Source organism: Pleurodeles waltl, chromosome 11, assembly GCF_031143425.1.
Source record: "Pleurodeles waltl isolate 20211129_DDA chromosome 11, aPleWal1.hap1.20221129, whole genome shotgun sequence".
NCBI classification, from domain to species: Eukaryota; Metazoa; Chordata; class Amphibia; order Caudata; family Salamandridae; genus Pleurodeles; species Pleurodeles waltl.
In genome coordinates, this window is record NC_090450.1 from 891,022,709 (window position 1) to 891,044,070 (window position 21,362).

At 43.5% G+C, this 21,362-nt stretch overlaps 1 protein-coding gene across 7 annotated transcripts in view; it reads right to left on the reverse strand.

Moving 5' to 3' along the window:
* Positions 1-21,362, reverse strand: part of WSCD2 (WSC domain containing 2) — a 1,176,783-nt gene that overhangs the window by 239,624 nt on the left and 915,797 nt on the right. For all 7 annotated transcript variants that reach the window (XM_069214798.1, XM_069214802.1, XM_069214803.1 and 4 more), the window contains one exon: positions 7,985-8,159. In XM_069214798.1, the coding sequence (XP_069070899.1) occupies positions 7,985-8,159 (175 nt within the window). The remainder of the gene's footprint in view (positions 1-7,984; positions 8,160-21,362) is intronic.

Genomic DNA, 21,362 nt, shown 5'->3' on the forward strand with positions numbered 1-21,362 from the left:
AGCTTGGTGCTTCTTGCTTCTGAGTGCTATTTTATAGTTTAATCTTTAGAAATTCATAATTCAAGTTCTACGTATTGGATTTTTGTTGCTTTGGTCTTGTATTATTTATTACATTTTGCTCTCCTTGTCTAACCTGGTGTGGAATCTTTTTTGTACGGTGTTTTCACTGTTTTACTGTTTGAAGTGTTGCACAAATACTTTACACACTGTCTCTAAGTTAAGTCTGAGTGTTCTGTGCCTGGCTACCACAGGGTGAGCAAAGGTTACTTTAGTGTTTGTCTGACACCCTGACTAGGATTGTAGTTGCTGCTTGACTAATGGTAACATTCCAGTCAACCAACAGTCCAAGTTCTAACACTTAGAGGAACTTTATACAGCCCCCAGCGCCACCAGAGCGTTATTTTCTGTGAAGCTCCTATGGCACCGACCAATGCTCCATATTTACAAGGATGTGTAACACCACTTTTTTGTGGAGTTATGCCTCCTTGTAAATATGGGCCCCCTGATGCAGTTTTCTGCATCAGATGTGCGTGCAATGGCTTTTGCAGTGGGCATTCCACCGTTGTCCCAGATTTACGAGTTGTCATAACCCTGAGGCAGTGCCAAAAACTAACACCAACCCGTGGTTTTTGTCTTTCCTATGTGTGCTGCATTCTGCTAGAAGAAGCAAAATGCCATGGATGATTGTTTATGTGCAGGAAGGTACCCCTTCCTGCACATAAACCATCATTCTGAAATGACGCTTTGGTACTTTTATGTGTGCTACATTTTTCAGCATACATAGAAGTGCCAAATCACCATAATAGATTGTTTATGTGCAGGAAGGGACGCCTTCCTGCACATAAACAATCTATCCCCTCAACGCAGACAACCTAGCACTACAGTGCAAGGATGCCTGCATTGGTGCAGGCAGCTTAATTTAGTGCCAGTGCAGGGGGAAATGCAGGGCTATGCCGTACTCCTGTAAATACGGCTCATCCCTGCGTTTGAAAAGTGGCACAGCGTGGCACGGCTATTTTTGGCGCAGCACCGCACTACACCACTTTGGCTCAAATCAGGGACTTAGGGGGTCATTCTGACCCTGGCGGTCATTGACCGCCAGGGTCAACGACCGCGAAAGCACCGCCAACAGGCTGGCGGTGCTCTCAAGGGCATTCTGACCGCGGCGGTTTGGCCGCGGTCAGAAAGGGAAAACCGGCGGTCTCCCGCCGGTTTTCGCTGCCCTCAGGAATCCTCCATGGGGATTCCGACACCCCATACCGCCATCCTGTTCCTGGCGGTTCGCCCGCCAGGAACAGGATGGCGGAATGGGGTGTCGTGGGGCCCCTGGGGGCCCCTGCAGTGCCCATGCCAATGGCATAGGCACTGCAGGGGCCCCCGTAAGAGGGCCCCACAAAGAATTTCAGTGTCTGCTTAGCAGACACTGAAATTCGCGACGGGTGCAACTGCACCCGTCACACCTTTCCCACTCCGCCGGCTCCATTCGGAGCCGGCTTCCTCGTGGGAAGGGGTTTCCCGCTGGGCTGGCGGGCGGCCTTCTGGCGGTTGCCCGCCAGCCCAGCGGGAAAGCCAGAATGGCCTCTGCGGTCTTTTGACCGCGGAGCGGCCATATGGCGGTTCCCGCCAGGCGGGCGGCGACCGCCGCCCGCTGGCCTCAGAATGAGGCCCTTAATCTTGTAGTACTATTGTGTTGTTGCTAAATTCTCTTACCTCAAACTTTTGGAACAACTGTCCTGAGACACAATGTTTTGCACAAACAGCACATATCGTTACCAGATGCTTGGGTCATGCATTTAAATTCTGGAGAGAAACTGAGAATAAGACCCAATTTACAGAGATTTTTACTGTAGCTCATTATTTGTTCATTAAAGACAACAACTCTCTGGATACCTCCTAGTCTGGCTTCCGCAGCAACCATAGCATGGAGACAGTTCTTCTTGCAGCCACCGATGACAGCTGCAGACTCCTCGATCGAGGCCACACCGCCGCACTCATACTCCTCGACCTCTCAGCAACCTTTGAAAAGGTCTTCCACAGCACTTTATGCACCAGACTCCACAACGTAGGAATCCGCAGAAAAGTCTTGCAATGGATTCACTCCATCTTCACCAGAAGAACACAGAGAGTCAAGTTCCCACCCTTCATATCCAAACCAACAGTAGGAATCCGCAGAAAAGCCTTGCAATGCATTCACTCCATCCTCACCAGAAGAACACAGAGAGTCAGGCTCCCACCCTTCATATCCAAACCAACAGAAGTGAGCTCCGGAGTCTCTGAGGGATCCTCCCTGAGCCCAACGCTCTTCAACATATACATGGGCCCGCTTGCAGCCATCGTCAGAGGCCATGGAATGAACATTGTGTCATACCCGGATGACACACAACTCATCATATCCCTCACTGAAGACCCAGACAAAGCCAAGAGGAACTTTCACACCGGAATGAAAGCCCTTGCCACCTGGATGGGGGAGAGCTGCTTCAAGCTCAACTCAGACAAGACTGAGCTCATCATCTTCGGAAACTCCACTTCAGCCTGGGATGACTCCTGGTGGCCCACATCGCTCAACGTCGCACCTACTCTGACAGACCATGCCCGCAACCCGGGAATACTCCTTGACTTCTCCCTAACAATGACGCAACAGGTAAATCAGTCACCTCTTCCTGCTGGCACACTCTCCGCCAACTCCACAAAATCTTCAAGTGAATCCCGGATGACTGCCATAAGATAATCACCCATGCCCTAGTCACAAGCAAGCTTGACTACGGCAAAACACTCTATGCCGCACCACGACAAAGAACATCAGGAAACTACAACTCATCCAAAATGCCGCCGCAGGAACACATCTCCCAACACCTCAGGCTCCATTGGCTCCCAGTGGAGAAACTAATCAACTTCAAACTACTCACCTACAAGGCTCTTCACAACATTGGACCGGCCTACCTGAATCATCACATCTCTTTCAATAACCCTGCCAGACCCCTCTGATCTGCCCAGACGGCACTAGCCACCATTCCACACATCTTGAAAACCACCTCCAGAGGAAGATCTTTCACCTACCTCGCAGCCAAGAGCCGGAACAACCTACCAACGCACCTCAGACAAAGCCCATCACTCACCATCTTCAAGAAGAACCTCAAGACATGCCTCTTTGAATGAGTCACAGACCCTCCACCAGCGCCTTGAGACCCTCATGGGTGAGTAGTTGCGCTTTATGAAAACTGATTGATTTGTGACACTCCTGACTTTCTCTTGAATTCCATGAGTAAACCATGAATCTGGCTTGCTCCTGGTATTCAGGAGTATGCAGGGATTAGTGCAAGAGTAAATCACACCTACTTATAACAATGGACCCAGATCACAAATATTTTGGTATGAGTAGCTGTGAATTACACTTGCAGTCCTACTGGCTGTCTTATGAGTTCCAGGACGGACACTTCCAGGATGGCCCTGGGTTATGTAAGCAAGGAGTGCTACAAGAGTAAAGCACCCAATTCAAAATGATTTTTCTATGAGTAGATGTAACTTAAAGTTGTAGTACTCCTGGCTTATTCCTGGAGTAAGCCAGGAGCACTGCCAGAAAAATTCAAGGCAAGATCTTTGTGAATGGGGCCCATACATTAAAGTCCAGCATGGTAGGGAAAATACTATAGGTGGACAAACGTGTTGTGGTCAACCCCAGAACTCACAATGCTTTAACGCTGCCTATTCAAGAAAAAGTCAACCTCTTTGAATGCTTGACAGCAAAGGCAGCACATTAAATCTATGAGCAATGTAGCTGTAGTTGTACAAACAATTATCTGCATTAATTTTTATCTACAGCCTGCAACAATCCCATTAGCGCTCAATAAAAAAGGAACCATTTAAATCCTGCATCTATACGAACACTCATCCAGATAAGTACAACTTTATGTAATTGTCAACTACTTATGGAGACAGGTAGCTAGCCACGGCCCGCCCTTTGGGGCAGAGGTGGCACACCTCCTCACCTTTTGCCCCTCATGAAGAGTGCCTGTTAGGCTGAGCAAAGGTCAGCCTGACAGACACCCCTCATTTTCAGATCAGTCTGAACTTTGCTGGGCTGAATAGGTCACAGCTCCTATGGGCGTGACCTCCTCAGCTCAGCAAAGGTGCCTCGAGGCCCTACCTCTCGATGATGAGGGAAGCGTCACCCATTAACTCTGACCTAGATGCTTCAGGTTTAAGCCCTGAAGCGCCCAGGGCGAGTGTCAATCAGTGACACCTTGTCACAAAGTGGGGAGGGGTCAACAGTTTAACTAACCCCATCCCACTCTGTGAGGAAGTTGAGACTGCTGCCTTCCCTCATTGCCTGACCTAGGGTCAGGCAATGACGGTAGGCAGCAGTCCCAATCCTCCTAGGACCTTAGAGGCTGAGCTGAAGGTAAGTGTGTGTGTGTGTTTTTAAATGAATGGTGAGTGTGTGTATGTTTGATAATGAGTGTTGTGAATGGATGTGCGTGTGCACGTGTGTGTGAATGAATGAGTGTGTATGTGCGCCCCGCCTGCCCCCCTCCTAAAATTACGGACCGCCACTGCAGGTAACCCATCTTTCCTCCAGATTTTATCATTTTACCATTTTACTCTCTACTCTAGAGAAATTCCTCGTCAGTGTGTTTTCCAGCCACCATGGGTTGTGTCTGCCTGTCAAAACCAGTCTTAGTTTGGGCACAGAGAGGCAACTAATCCTGCAGCCTGCAATTATTCCCAAATACAATAAAATAAACAAACCTTCGCAAGCCGCAGGCAGATTCGTATACATAATGATTTTAAAGCACATGGGCATTGCAAAAGGAGCACTTTGGAAGAGTATATATGAAACCCAGCATCATCCTCAGTGAGAGGAGGTTTAAACAGAACATGCTGTAGATCAACGACCTACAAAGATCAGGACAATTAAGACAATTAAACAAGCATTTCAATAGACAGGAATATTCGGGTTGCGCAATATCTTCACAACCTAAGTCTCAATCTAGAAGACCGCAACAACACCTCAACATGATGCCAATTTAGCAAATGACTCATTTCCACAGAAGTATGATGAATTTCAGGTCAGAATCAATTATTAATCACAAAGGCCACGCTTTTTCTGACTCCTGACCAAGCGATTATGAAGGAGATTGAATAAGCTGCTCTATAAAATATGCAAACAATTGTTGGACCAGTTCTGCCGAGTCCAATTACTTTAAGAGCCATTCAGACTGACGCTTCAGAGCACATAAAAAAATAATTATATTTTGTGTTTTATCCTCTCTTTCTCACTATGAAAGATACTAATTACATGTTTTCGACCCATGCAGAGTTTGTCGATTATGACCATGAAACAGATCACAGATACACAACCTACTGAGTGAGTAACTCAGATATTCCTAATTAAAAAGCTTTCAAAACAGTTTTATTTGGAAACTGCAAACATCAACCTATTTAAGCCCTGTACATATTAATCAATTAAGCTTGCAGGTCACGAGCTTATCATGTGAGCATTTACATGCTGGGGGGCATATTTGTGAAGGCTTGTGCCGCCGGAGCGTCACTTTTTTGGACTATTCAGTGGGCCCAAGCCTCTTCACCATAACTATGTGGTCATGCAAATCCACTTTGCGTGGCTTTGCATGGCCTCATAGATATAGAGTAAGACAAAGCAGTGCAAGTCGCTGTGTTGCCTTACTCTGCGTCAGGGATGAATTCCATGGGCTTTGCTGTGGGTTTTCCCACACAACACCCATGGATTTTGACGCTGCCCATATTTACTTAATAACATAAACCAGGGGCAGCACCAAAACCTTAAGCTTCCCCACAGCAGGCATAACATGGAGAAATATTTTAGTTTCTCCTCATTTATTTCCTCTTTCCATGTGTGCTGCATTTTGCAGCACACATGGAAGGAGGAAAACTCCTCTCGGGATTGTTTTTGTGCAGAAAGGGGTCCCTTCCTGCACAAAAAAAATACTGCATGCAATGCAGGCACCTTTGCGCCCTCGGCACAAGGCACCTTATTGTGCACCAGCGAAGGGGGAAAGTAGAGGAATGCACTGCATTTCAGAAATACCGTGCACTCCTGCCCTACACCAATTCCTCATAAATATGGGCATCGATTTGCACATGTGGAATTTTTGTAAAAAAATCATTTTTGTGAATTTCAAATAGCAGGTGAAGGTTTATTCCCTTGGTATATACACTTTTACACACAGGTTGCAGGGGAATGGGTTTCTCAATTGGGAAAGTGCTATCTGTCAGGCGCTGTTCCTCCTCTAGGACAGAGGAGCATCGCCCCCACCAGCAGCAGCTGCAAACCTTTTACCAAAAAATGATAATGAACTACGTTTATTATCATTTTTTGGTAAAAGGGGGTGGGGCCCAGGCTGTGACGTGCACTGAGGGGAAGTGCACAGCACACCCCCTTACCACACATGTATGTTTGGCTCGCCATCTCGGGCCAGCCAAACACACATGCACAGTAGGCTCTTTCCAGCCTGGCACTGTGTTGCCGGGCTGGAGAGAGCAGGCACAGGCTCCCAGTCTGCTTAGGAGCGCCTTGGCTGGGCTCTCGCAGCCTATCCTAATGCTGCTCTCAGCAGCATCAGGATGGGTCGCAGGGCAGACTATGAGCCTGTGCCTGCGGCCTGTCTGAAAGAGAGGAGCAGCGCGATGATGACAGCGGTGGTGGCTGTGATGATACAGGCACGTTTTTTCAATTATTAATTCCCCCCTGCACGCGTCACCCCACCCCTTTTTAGCACAGCGAGCCGCTCCTGTTATGCTTGTGCCTCAAATACAAAAAAATCATAATAATGCAATTTTTCTCAGCATTATTACAGTCTTAAGATTATACCCTGAATAGTTATTGATTAATGAAGGCACACCTGTGTGAATCTATGCACGGGTAATTCTGTAATTGTTTCAGAAGATCAAAAAAAAATGGAACCCTAGTCCAACAAGGGAGTAAACCTGCTGATTTCTATTTTTTTGTCAATTTATACATGAGTTTTTCCTCGCCACTTACCATAAACATTTCTCTTTTGCAGTATAGAGAGACACCTCCAACACAATATGAGACCCCTTTATTCTCTTATCCAATCCATACTCGACCAGTCTCTGTTGATCAGAAATGTGCTGCATGGGGCAAACGTCACAATTCCCTTTTTTGATATGCAGACCCTAACCCACCCACTCTCCTGATGCAAACGTGAGTTGTGCACCCCTTTGGAGCACACTTCCCTGAAATCCCTTTGCTTTTCTGGAATCCTTGAAGCCCAACCATGAAACACCTGTCAAACAACATCTCATTTCCTTATCACAATTATCTGCAGCAGTCTCCTCAACCTCAACAAAATGTGCATAATTACTTAAAAACAATTGTAAATCTGCACCATGTTTACTCTCTTACACGAGTGAAGATTAACACATTTTATGAATTCATAAAGGATGAAAATAGCCCTCCTGGAAACATATGAAAATCACATGTTGCCAGGTGTTCTGCTGGAAAGTTGATGTGAATTCTATTTTACATATATGCGAAATCAGTTCTGCATTTACAATTACGAACAATGTGCAATTAAGCATGGTTAAATGCATTTCCACGAGTCCAGTTATGCTTCTATTTTTTGCATCTTTGTATCTTTCTGGAGAAAATATATTTTCTTGTGGAGAAACCCATTATCCTACACTTCCCACTATAAACGACACTCCTTCCCGCCCCCAAAAGTAAATCTGTGACTATGTCTATGGTGGAAGTGAATCGTAGAGAAATTGCTGAATCTGTCCCTTTATTTGCAGAGGAAGTGGAGCTTGTTTGGCAGTGTATGATGCTCTGGGAAAAAGACAGCACAGACGGTACCAGCCAAAAAGAATTCTGAAGACTCCAGCCTACAGGGTAACTACAGACATAAAACGGTACTAATAGATCACGCATTTGGTGAAGGCAACTGTGTAAAAAAGAGTAGTACGTAAGATGCATAGCAGACCATACCTTGTACTTGCGTTTGATAAACAAGAAAGAAATCGTTGGTTCCACAGCTTTCGAACTCCTCTCCAGTGCATTTCTGCGCGCAGAGCTGCTCGTCCTCGCGCTCGTGGAGTGTGAAACATGTCGTGGGGAAACCACAGTGACAGAAGCTTCCCTCAAGGACTGCCAATGGGTATTCCTGTGGGGGGCAAGTGACAACACTCGGTTCAGTTTTCTACAGTCTGTAAATAATACTGCACTCCACGGTGGGCACTTTCACAGAATGCTAAGTGCACCTGCTATATAGAACAGATGGCTAGTTCTTTTTTTATCAAATACCCTCTTTTATCGGAATTTTCTCCAGCCTAAATTGAAATTAGAGACTGCTGTAAGTAGTTTATACATTTCTCGCTGGTTATAGACCCTTCTTTGAAAACTTACACTTACAGTTTTGTATTATTAGGCCTGCAAACGTGACATTTCTAGGAACACTTGGGCCATATTCATACTTTTTCAGCTCTGCTTTTGCGTAATTTTTTGACGCAAAAGCAGCAGAAACTTACAAAATCTAGGCCTGATTTATACTTTTTGGTGCAAAACGGCACTAATGCAGTTTTGCACTAAAAGGTTTAGCACTGGCTTGCACCATTTCTGTGCACCAGCCAGGCACCATATTTATGGAATGGTGCAAGCTGGTGCAAAGGGTGGGCTAGCGTAAAACAAAATGACGTTAGTCGGGTGGGGGTGGCGCTATGGGAGAAGGGTATTTTGCACCAAAAAAAGATGTTAGGCAGGTTAGAGTAAAGAAAATTACTCTAACCTGTCTAGAGTCATTTTCTGATGCAAAACCATCCATACCACATGACTCCTGTTTTAGAAAACAGGAGTCATGCCCACCACCCCAATGGCTAACACAGGGGACCATGGTCCCCTGGGCATGGCCATTGCACCCAGAGCCATGTAGGGGCCCCCATTTCGGGGCCCCCTATGGCACTTTAAAAAATAAAATGCAATACTTACCTGTATTTACCTGTACTTACCTGGGATGTGGTCCCCCATCCTCCGCAGTCCCACTGGTGTGTGTGTGGTGGGGTGTCCCTGGGGCCTGGGGAGGGCACCAATGGGCTTATTCCATGGTGTTCCACCATGGATATAGGCCCACAGGTCCCCTAACGCCCACCCTGACCCAGGCATTAAAAAATGTGGCAAAGCAAGCTTTGCATCATTTTTTGACCCCTCCTCCCTCCCATGCACCATTTTTGCACAGGAGTATAAATATGGTGTTAAGGCCATAGAGTATTTCTTTGCAGGGGAACGCCGACCTTGCATCTCATTAAGGCAAGGTAGGTTTCCACTTCCAAAAAATGACTCTAACTCCATAAATTTGGTGCTAGACGGGTCTAGCGCCAAAGTATAAATATGCAGTTAGTTTTCCACCAAATTAGAGTAAAAAAAATTACGCTAATTTAATGCAAACAGAGTATAAATATGCCTCATGTTTTGTTTGCTTCGCTTTTGCGTCAAAGAATTACGCAAATGCGGCGCAAAAAAAGTATAATTATGGGCCTTTATGCGACACAATCACAGGGGTAACACATAAGCAGATTTAGAATAATACCTAAAGATAACCAAGAAAAGCAAAGCGCAATAAATAGAAAGACCCAGGAAATAAAGGTAAACAAGAGGAAGCCATGCAATAAAGACAGGTAAAATAAGAAGCAGGTGAACGTAGGGAAAAACATGGCCACAATAACGTCATTTCAAAGTAAGTATTGGGCTGTGTTAGTGAGTAGCATATTTTCTCACCTGGGCAGTAATAGTGGGCCAAGAAGGATTCCTAACAAAATCCATCGAAGCTCACATTTGTGAAAAAATGGCCCAGTGAAGGGCTAGAAGAAGTCTATTTTCTCAATGGAAGTGACTGTACATGATTTTGCTTAATGTAATCATCTTGCCAGGGGGACCCATTGATTCATCCACACCTTGTCCACTCTAGTTGACCCATCCATATGCTTCCCAGATACCACTTAAATACTTGGCTTTAATCTTGTTCATATGCAACCAATCTTAGGGCAGAACTCATTGACATAGGGTTTCCTAAAGCAAGGAAATTAGTTAGTGGGGGTCACAAATCAAAACACTTAACTGCTTTCTTTAAGTAAAATAATCCAGTGAAGCAGCAGTGAAGTACCAGCAAAATTCCCTCTATGTAGCAGTCTGGTGCAACGTGATATGTATATTTCAAGGCCCCTCTGTATTTGCAGGCGGGATCTTACTGGGCCTATAATATTCATTTTCCTAATGATATCACCCATAATAACTGAAGAGTGGAAGGAATTTCACTCCTACCATTTGTTATTTTTAAATTAACTAAAATGTTAGTTAAAAATGAAGTGCGTGAACTGTTTTGTAGATGTTTAGATATAAAAAATATCCATACTGCTTACATACCAACACCTAACATTTCTAGCTTCTGTCCTCTTACACATGGAAATATATTGTAATTGCAATTGTAATTGTATTTATATAGTGCTTACTACCCCTGACGAGGTGTCAAAGTGCTTTTCAGTGAGTAGCATGCTACTTTGGAATCCAAAAGGATTAGTAAATAGTATAGGAAAATATGAGTTTAGTATTAGTATTAGTATAGGGAGGTATGAGCTAATTTGAGCGGAGGGCATATGAGTCTGTTAGTTGAATTGAATAGAATAATGGAAGGAAAGAGGAGGGAAGAATCCAGAAGTGTTAACTGGGAAATCATAGTAGTAAGATGAGACTTGGGGTGAGTAAAAGAGAGTTGGAGGAGGGAAGTGTCTGTAGAAAGGGATTAGAGAGATCATAGTAGTAAAACGAGGTTTGGAATGAGTCAACGGAGAGATACATGAGGGAGAATTTAGTAGCGTTGTTTGGGAGATCATAGTAGTAAACTGAGTTTTGGGGTGAGCCAGGATAGGTAGAGGAGGGAAGAGTCTAAGAAGGTTTTTTTGGAGATAATAGTAGTTGAATGGGTTTGGGATGAGTCAGAGAGTGGGGATAGAGGAAAGATTGACTGAGGTATAGGGTGAAGTATTATGTGAAACAGAGTAAAGCTTTCGAGAAAGTTTTTTTTTTCTCTTGTACAGCAGGGCTAAAGAAATAAACATATAGATACATGATTACCTAGTAAGGGAATATATGTTTAAGGAATATATTGAGTTTTAAAGTTGTATCGTATGAACACAGACTTTAAAGTGTTGCAGTATTTGAAGTGATTTATTTGTTTACTTTAATAGCATTATTTTATCTTTCCTCAGTATTTCAATGGTAAAATGCTTGTAGATAAATAGTTAAGATAATATTTACCTACTGTGATAAATAAAATGAAAACAAAGACTCATACAACATCTAATCAAGCAACTTATAGTGAAACTATACAATGACCTATGAGCATATTAAGCTTAGAATATACACATACATAAATACACATGTATGTATCATATAATTTAAAAATACTGAACAGGTAATGTGTAATATGGTTTCAGTTGGAATGTAGAATTCTTAAACTCCTCAGATATGTTGAGGTGTGCAGCCAATGGGTGGTCTTGACACTGATGCTAATGCCTCTGGGTGCAAATATTTCAAATGACAAATTCAGAAGCTTTTCTCTGGAGCCCAGTGAGGGTTGTATTTTGATCAGAAAACCATGTGCAAATCAGTCTTGACCCTGCTTTCCATAGAAGCAGTCCAGCCTGAACTGCCAGGCCAGCTCCTGCCTAGACTGGGAACAAGCACCATGGGACTAGTTTCAGGGCATCACCTCTCATCAGTCAGGCCAGCTTGAAAGTTGTGGCATGGTTAGCACTGGCTCCAAGTCTCGGCATTCTCATTCCAATAAGAGCAACAAATGCAAAAACGACAGATGACTGTTTTGCATATGGCTGGGTCAAAACTGGAATGGAATGGTGAGCAAAAAAGACATGGATTTAAGACCAGATCTCTGACTGGGGTGAATGTTTGACATTGTTCAGCATTCCGTCCATCATCTGTTCTTTTTGCATTTGTTGCTCTTAGTGGGACAGGTATTCCCAGATGTGGATCCCGTGCTCGTCTTGCCACCAGATTTAAGCTCGCCTGACTGATGCGGAGGCAATACCCCAAAACTGATCCTAGGATGCTTGTTTCTGGTCTAGAGAGGACCTGGCCTGGCAGCTTGGGATGGGCTGTTCACATGGGGAACGGGATTAAGACTTATTTGCATATGGCTGAGTCCAAACTGGAATGGCATGGCAAGCAAAAACACAAGGGGCCAGATTTACAAGAAACCGGTGGAGAGCCGCGCTGCACCAGTTTTGAAATGCAGGGCTGCACTGTATTCACAAGAATATGGCGCAGCCCTGCGCTTCCCCCTGCACCACTGCTAAGTTAAGCTGACTGTGCCAAAGCAGGCATCCTTTCACCATAGTGCAAGGGTGTCTGCGTTGAGGGGAGTGATTGTTTCTGTGCAGGAAGGTATCTCTTCCTGCACAGAAACAATCTAGAATGGCGATTTGGCACTTCTATGTGTGCATATATTACAAAACCACTGAGGGTAACCCTATATAGCCCAGAGGGGCTGAGTAGAAATTATCAAAAAACTACAATGCCCACTCTGGAACACATATCTCATTCTAAATATGCAGCATAATAAAACAATTAGAAAAACACATAATTTATTATTATATAACAGTTTAACCGGTTCTGTGCCCAGGACGTAATGGATATGTCCTGAGGCACAGTGCTGCTGTGCCCAGGACGTAACCATTATGTCCTAGGCACACAGCCCAGAGGGAGCGCTAGCGCTCCCTCTGTGGGGTTCCCCCTCCCCCGAAGTCAAGGATGGAAGGGAAAGCCCTTCCCCTTCCACCCCCGATCCCCCCACCCCCCTGTGACATCAGCGCGCGAGCGCGCTCTGACAATCACAGAGCCTCCTCCATCGCGCTGGAAGCTCAGCTTCCAGCGCGATCGAAAGAGAAATGCTTTGCATTTCTCTTTCTATCACGTGGTGGAGGCCCGGAGAGGCTTCAAAGGGAAGGAAATGTATTTCCTTCCCTTTGAAGTCTCTCCAAGCGTTTCAAAAGCCGGATTGCTTGCAATCCGGCTTTTGAAACGCCCACTAGACACCAGGGATTTTTTTGGGGGGGGGAAATTGTCAAAAGGGAGCGACCCATTGGGCAAGGGTCGCTCCCGGGAGGGCATTTTTTTGGAAGGCCTTTTCTGTCCCCCCTGGGGGCAGAAACCTCTAGGCACCAGGGATAATTTTTTTTGTTTTTTTTGTTTTTTGTTTACTTTTTTGTTTTAGGTGTGGGGAGCGGCCCCTTAGGCAAGGGTCGCTCCCCTAGGGGGCAAATTATATTTAGGCCATTTCTGCCCGCCTTGGGGGCAGATTGGCCTATTTTGATGAGGCCAACCTGCCCCCAAGGGGGACAGAAACCACTAGACACCAGGGAGTTTATTTTTTTACGTGAATTTCACGCAAGGGGAGCAACCCCTTAGGCAAGGGTCGTTCCCCTGGGGGGGGGGGGGGAATTATTTTAGGCCATTTCTGCCCTCCTGGGGGGTAGATCAGCCTATTTTGATTAGGCCGATTTTTGCTACGCCAATCTGCCCCCATGGGGGGCAGAAACCACTAAGCACCGGGGATTTTTTTATGGGCACCAATGTCACGCAGGAGGAGTGACCCCGTAGGCATGGTTCTCTCCCGGGGGAGGGGGGTTGGGGGGTGAGGTAGCAAATTTATTTTAGGCCATTTCTGCCCCCCCTGGGGGCAGATCGGCCTATTGTTATTAGGCCGATCGAACCTCTAGGCACCATGGCAATTTTCTTTTTTGTGTTTGTTTTTTTAGAGATGGGGGGTGACCCATTAGGCAAGGGTCGCTCCCCTGGGGGCAAATTGTATTTAGACCATTTCTGCCCCCCTTGGGGGCAGATTGGCCGATTTTAGGTCAATCTGCCCCCAAGGGGGCAGAAACCACTCGGCACCGGGGATTTTTTTTTTGGCGCCAATGTCACGCAGGGGGAGCGACCCTGTAGGCCAGGGTGGCTCCTGGGGGGGGGGGGGGGTTGGGGAGGTGGGGGACAAATTTATTTTAGGCCATTTCTGCCCCCCCTGGGGCCGGCTGAGCTAGAGGCCAAAATCCACAGGCAGGCACTTTGCAAAAAACACCTCTGTTTTCTATGAAAAATTGTCATGTGTCCACGTTGTGTTTTGGGCCATTTCCTTTCGTGGGCGCTAGGCCTACCCACACAAGTGAGGTACCATTTTTATCGAGAGACTTGGGGGAACGCTGGGTGGAAGGAAATTTGTGGCTCCTCTCAGATTCCAGAACTTTTTGTCACCGAAATGAGAGGAAAAAGTGTTTTTTTGGCCAAATGTTGATGTTTGCAAAGGATTCTGGGTAACAGAACCTGGTCAGAGCCCCACAAGTCACCCCATCTTGGATTCCCCTGGGTTTCTAGTTTTAAAAAATGCGCTGGTTTGCTAGGTTTCCCGAGGTGCCAGCTGAGTTAGAACCCAAAATCTACAGGTAGGCACTTTGTAAAAAACACCTCTGTTTTCTTTCAAAAAATGTGATGTGTCCACGTTGTGTTTTGGGGCATTTCCTGTCACGGGCGCTAGGCCTACCCACACAAGTGAGGTATCATTTTTATTGGGAGACTTCGGGGAACGCTGGGTAGAAGGAAATTTGTGGCTCCTCTCAGATTCCAGAACTTTCTGTCACCAAAATGTGAGAAAAACGTGTTTTTTTAGCCAAATTTTGAAGTTTGCAAAGGATTCTGGGTAACTGAACCTGGTCAGAGCCCCACAAGTCACCACATCTTGGATTCCCCTAGGTCTCTAGTTTTAAAAAATGCACAGGTTTGGTAGGTTTCCCTAGGTGCCGGCTGAACTAGAGGCTAAAATCTACAGGTAGGCACTTTGCAAAAAACACCTCTGTTTTCTTTCAAAAAATGTGATGTGTCCATGTTGCGTTTTGGGGCATTTCCTGTCGCGGGCGCTAGGCCTACCCACACAAGTGAGGTATCATTTTTATCGGGAGACTTGGGGGAACGCTGGGTGGAAGGAAATTTGTGGCTCCTCTCAGATTACAGAACTTTGTGTTACCGAAATGAGAGGAAAGTGTGTTTTTTTTGGCCAAATTTGGATGTTTGCAAAGGATTCTGGGTAACAGAACCTGGTCAGAGCCCCACAAGTCACCCCATCTTGGATTCCCCTGGGTTTCTAGTTTTCAAAAATGCGCTGGTTTGCTAGGTTTCCCCAGGTGCCGGCTGAGCTAGAAGCCAAAATCTACAGGTAGGCACTTTGCAAAAAACACCTCTGTTTTCTTTAAAAAAATGTGATGTGTCCACGTTGAGTTTTGGGGCATTTCCTGTCACGGGCGCTAAGCCTACCCACACAAGTGAGGTATCATTTTTATCTGGAGACTTCGGGGAACGCTGGGTGGAAGGAAATTTATGGCTCCTCTCTGATTCCAGAACTTTCTGTCACCAAAATGTGAGGAAAATGTGTTTTTTTAGCCAAATTTTGAGGTTTGCAAAGGATTCTGGGTAACAGAACCTGGTCAGAGCCCCACAAGTCACCCCATCTTAGATTCCCCTAGGTCTCTAGTTTTAACAAATGCACAGGTTTGGTAGGTTTCCCTAGGTGCCGGCTGAGCTAGAGGCCAAAATCTACAGGTAGGCACTTTGCAAAAAACACCTCTGTTTCCTTTTAAAAAATGTGATGTGTCCACGTTGCGTTTTGGGGCGTTTCCTGTCGGGGGCGCTAGTCCTACCCACACAAGTGAGGTATCATTTTTATCGGGAGACTTGGGGAAACATAGATTAGCAAAACAAGTGTTATTGACACTTGTCTTTCTCTACATTTTTTCCTTCCAAATATAAGAGTGTGTAAAAAAGACATCTATTTGAGAAATGCCCTGTAATTCACATGCTAGTATGGTCACCCCGGAATTCAGAGATGTGCAAATAACCACTGCTCCTCAACACCTTATCTTATGCCCATTTTGGAAATACAAAGGTTTTCTTGATAGCTATTTTTCACTCTTTATATTTCAGCAAATGAATTGCTGTACACCCGGTATAGAATGAAAACGCACTGCAGGGTGCAGCTCATTTATTGGCTCTGGGTACCTAGGGTTCTTGATGAACCTACAAGCCCTATATATCCCCGCAACCAGAGGAGTCCAGCAAACGTAACGGTACATTGCTTTCGAAAATCTGACAGTGCAGGAAAAAATTACAGAGTAAAACGTAGAGAAAAATTGATGTTTTTTTCACCTCAATTTCAATATTTTTCTTTTTCAGTTGTTATTTTCTGTATGAAACCCTTGTAGGATCTATACAAATGACCCCTTGCTGTATTCAGAATGTTATCTACTTTTCGGAAATGTTTAGGTTGCTGGGATCCAGCATTGGTTTCATGCCCATTTCTGTCACTGACTGGAAGGAGGCTGAAAGCACAAATTTTTTTAAAAATGGGGTATGTCCCAGTAAAATGCCAAATTTGTGTTGAAAAATTGGGTTTTCTGATTCAAATCTGCCTGTTCCTGAAAGCTGGGAAGCTGGTGATTTTAGCACCGCAAACCCTTTATTGATGCCATTTTCAGGGAAAAAAACCACAAGCCTTCTTCTGCAGCCATTTTTTCCATTTTAAAAAAAAATATGGAATTGTCACTGTATTTTGGCTAATTTCGTGGCCTCCTTCAGGGGAACCCACAAATTCTGGGTACCTCTAGAATCCCTAGGATGTTGGAAAAAAAGGATGCAAATTTGACTTGGCTAGCTTATGTGGACAAAAAGTTATGAGGGCCTAAGCGCGAACTGCCCCAAATAGCCAAAAAAGGGCCTGGCACAGGAGGGTGAAAAGGCCTGGCAGCGAAGGGGTTAAATCACATACAAGAAATTACAAAAAAAAACCTATCAAAACCTTAAAATCCAGAGGACAGAAGAAAGTGCTCAGAAATAAAGTGCACGTGATTCTGACAGAAAGAGGACAGAAAAAGTCCATCCATTAAAAACAAAAATACACAAAGAAAGAGCTTGCTGTTTCAACTTTTATATCACTGAGATAAAAGCAAGGATAATGAATCCTCATTCAAGTCCTCCATTCATCCTAAAAATATAACTACATTCAGGCTCAAAATATTATCATCGACGTTTCGACCCATCCAATTTTCGGGCTAAATCCGAGCTCACACACGGGTCTTTATCAGTAATACAACGATAGGGGTCTATTGAAACAGTCAAACAAATAATAATCAGTCTTAATCCATTCTTATGCAGAGAAACATTTTTTCTTATTATGCTGCTATAAAGCCACCATTACTTACACTGATAGCAATTCCTTTATCATGATCTTCTTCCAAGAAGCCACCTCTCATCAATCTAAAAACATACAGACATCATACCATTATGACAAAAACACTAAACCACATCATATCCCCAAATCAAACAAAGCAAAACTTCATGCTTACCTTATATTACTGAAACTTTATTCTTTCCATCTTCATTATAACCATTAACCTTCACAATAATACCTTAAAAACCAAGCATAAATCAACCATAAAAATCTCTCCATCAAAAAACAATTGCCTCATCTCTTATAATTCATTGGTACAAAAATACCATATTCATATCAATAAATACCTATCACACCCATTAACCACCATTACAAAAATCATTTATACTATTATCACTTCCAATAAACATCACATACCAAAGTGTCTAAGCACTGGTAGAATAAATCCCCATCCAGATGTCAAACAAATGAAAGCGACGTTTGAACAACGCGCTTATATAGCTGACTTCCATTAACTTAATTACATACAGGTGTGAAACCCTTGAATAAGGTGTTCCACACTGGTCCGCCTCTACAAACACGCTCGCCTCGCGTTCTCCGGCTGAACCGGAAATGGCCCATATTCATCACAACTCTGGACCAGGAATTGGAACGAAGCCGTCGTTCCATTCTAGTCCGAACGCGATGAACGAATACACTTCAGTGTTCTCCATCTGAACCGGAATTGGCCCATATTCATCACACAGGGCATAAGAATGGATTAAGACTAATTATTATTTGTTTGACTGTTTCAATAGACCCCTATCGTTGTAGTCCTGATGAAGACCCGTATGTGAGCTCGGATTTAGCCCGAAAATTGGATGAGTCGAAACATCGACGATAATATTTTGAGCCTGGATGTAGTTATATTTTTAGGATGAAGGGAGGACTTGAATGAGGATTAATTATCCTTGCTTTTATCTCAATGATTCATTGATATAAAAGTTGAAACAGCAGGTTCTTTCTTTGTATATTTTTGTTTTTAATGGATGGACTTTTTCTGTCCTCTTTCTGTCAGAATCACGTGCACTTTATTTCTGAGCACTTTCTTCTGTCCTCTGGATTTTAAGGTTTTGATAGTTTTTTTTTTGTAATTTCTTGTATGTGATTTAAACTGTTGTAAAATAATAAATGATGTGTTTTTCTAATTGTTTTATTATGCTGCATATTTAGAATGAGATATGTGTTCCCGAGTGGGCATTGTCGTTTTTTGATAATTTCTACCCAGCCCCTCGGGGCTATATAGGGCTACCCTCTGTGGTTTTGTAATATACTCTTAGAGTAGGTGCTGACCTGCGAAGCGTTCTTTGTTCTACTCACAGCTTGGAGATAGAAGTTGATTAAAATGACTTTTGAAAAAGAAACATTATCCTACAGTGAGGACTATATAAATAGATTGATACAGGGCCAAACAGGGTCGGAGTTTTTAGGTAATATCTCCCCCACCATTGGTCTCTCATTGAGTGAAAAGATTAATAGATTAGGGCCACTTGAGAAAAAACTGGTACGCACTCGGTTGCATGGCCATTTATTATCAAAACATCTTTAGTCCAATACCATCCCGCTAGGGTTACAAGTTAGGAATGAATCAGCTATCTTTGTGGATAATCCACAGTTTAAAGAAAACTTCAGTTTTGTAGCCAATAACTGTTCAAGACACTGGATGGTTTTGGGAGTTGAAACGGCGTAGGAAGAGGTTCAGAAATTGGTCAAGGAGATTGGGGACCTCAGAAGAGAGATCTCTGAGAACAAGGCATTAGTTAATGCTAAAGAGGCACTAGAACACCTAAATGGAACAATGAAAGATTTTGATATTAATACGCAGATGTATAAATTGGACAAACTGGCGAGGGATATTAGTCTTTATGATAAAAGATTGACTTATCCATATCTGACAGAGGACCATTATAAACAAGATGCAAGAGGAAGATTCTCAACAAGAGTACATGGTGGATTAAGACGGTACACCACATTTTCAGAATCTTCAGCCTCAACTGGGGGAAGTGATACTGATAATGAACAGCCATCCACGAGTATAGCTTCCCATATTCAAGATGTACATCAACTAGACCTGACCTCCTGGCCTTTTTTAGGACCAACACAATGGACCCCACAGGGAATAGGCGGTCGTCCCTGGAACAGGGGCTTTCCCAGAGAACGAGGCTGGGGGAGGGGACGATACAGAGGGAGGAAGCAAGTACGTTTCCAACAGGAAGATCATGGGGAGATTCAAACTCAGAGACAGCATTACAGGTGGTAAATCGGTCTAATCCGGTGGTGAATTTACCCACTTATTGTCTGTCAGCTGAGGAAGAACAGACAGATTCTATCTAAATGTCTTTCATTTGTCCCGACAAATTTACCTAATTCTTTTAATCTGAAAATAGAACTACATCAGTATTTTCGTAAGGTCAGATTGAGATATTATTTTAATAAGTCTACATCATGTCCCGTAACTTCTGTGACGGGCTTACGTATACCGTCTACTTTTACTCCTCCTGCCCATTTAATGTCACAAAAAAGTTTGACCTTTGAACAGGTGGTCATGAGAGATATAATGGATCTGATTTCTAAAGGGAGGTTTGTGAAGTATAACATTACTAGAGCAGAGAGGGAGGCATTGTCCATATTGAAATCTAATACAGAGATAGTGATCAAACAAGCAGATAAGGGAGGAGCTATTGCTGTACAAAACACTGTAGACTATAAAAATGAAATCTTAACACAATTGGCAGATACCGTGAGTTATTTGAGATTGGAATGTGATCCTACGAATGACCTGATAATATTGATTCAAAAAGTTACTGATAGAGGTCTAGCGATGGGTTTTTTATATGAATTGGAACATGCATTTTTTAATAAAAAGAACCCTCGTATGCCTACAATTTATACACTTCCTAAAATTCAAAAAAATCGTCAGAAGCCCACCAGGTCATCCGATAATATCAGAATGTGGCTCCGTTCTGGAGCCTATTTGTAAATATGTGGATTTATTTTTGAAACCATTAGTTCCAGTGACAGAAGCTTATCTTAGAGATACAATGGAGACTATAAAGATTATGGACAAGTTACATTTTGATAGTGTGAACCAAATTTTGGTGACAATGGATATTGTTTTGCTATATACAAATATCCCTCAGGGACATGCGTTACAAGTGATTGAAGAGAGACTAGATGAGAGATCACAGCCATCGCAAGTACCCACTGGGTTCTTACTTGAACTATTGGAGATGCCTATGTCTAAGAATTTCTTTTATTTTCAGGGGAATTTCTATATGCAGACTAAAGGTGTGGCTATGGGTGCAACCTTTGCACCTGATTTAGCAATTTTGTATATGGACAATTTTGAACGACAATATATCTTTGATCAAACCTCACAATTTTTTACTCATATTACATTATGGAAATGGTATATTGATGACGTAATATTGATTTGGACAGGTACACAAAGGGACCTGTTGAGATTCCATGCATGGTTGAATGATAGATCAAAATATATCCAATTGACTATACATTCAAGTTCCTCTGAAATTGATTTTTTGGATATAACTATCATAGTAGAAGATAATCATCTTTATACCACCTTATATAGGAAATCGAGTGAGAGGCATTCTCTTCTACAATACTCCAGTCATCACCCTCGTAACCTTAGAGACAATCTTCCGTATGGGCAATTTCTTTGTCTTAGAAGGAATTGCACTCGTAAACAAGACTACTTTGTTGATTCTGAGGATTTGTTGAATCGCCTCATAGCACGAGGTTACCCTAAGAGTGTGGTTAGGAAGTCATGCAAGAGAGCTTGGTTCTGTCATAGAGATCATTTACTTGAACCAAGGATAAAAATGGATAGTGATAGGAATAAATTGGTTTGTGTTACAACATACTGTACAAGGAGTACTGAAATTAAAAAGATCAGTAATAAACACTGGAATTTGGTCTCTGATGACCTTGAAATATTTGATTTCCCTTTGCATGCATTTAAGAGGGCCAAAAATATAAAAGATTGGGTGGTTAATTCGCTGTTAGCAGATCCCCCGAAAGCTTCTC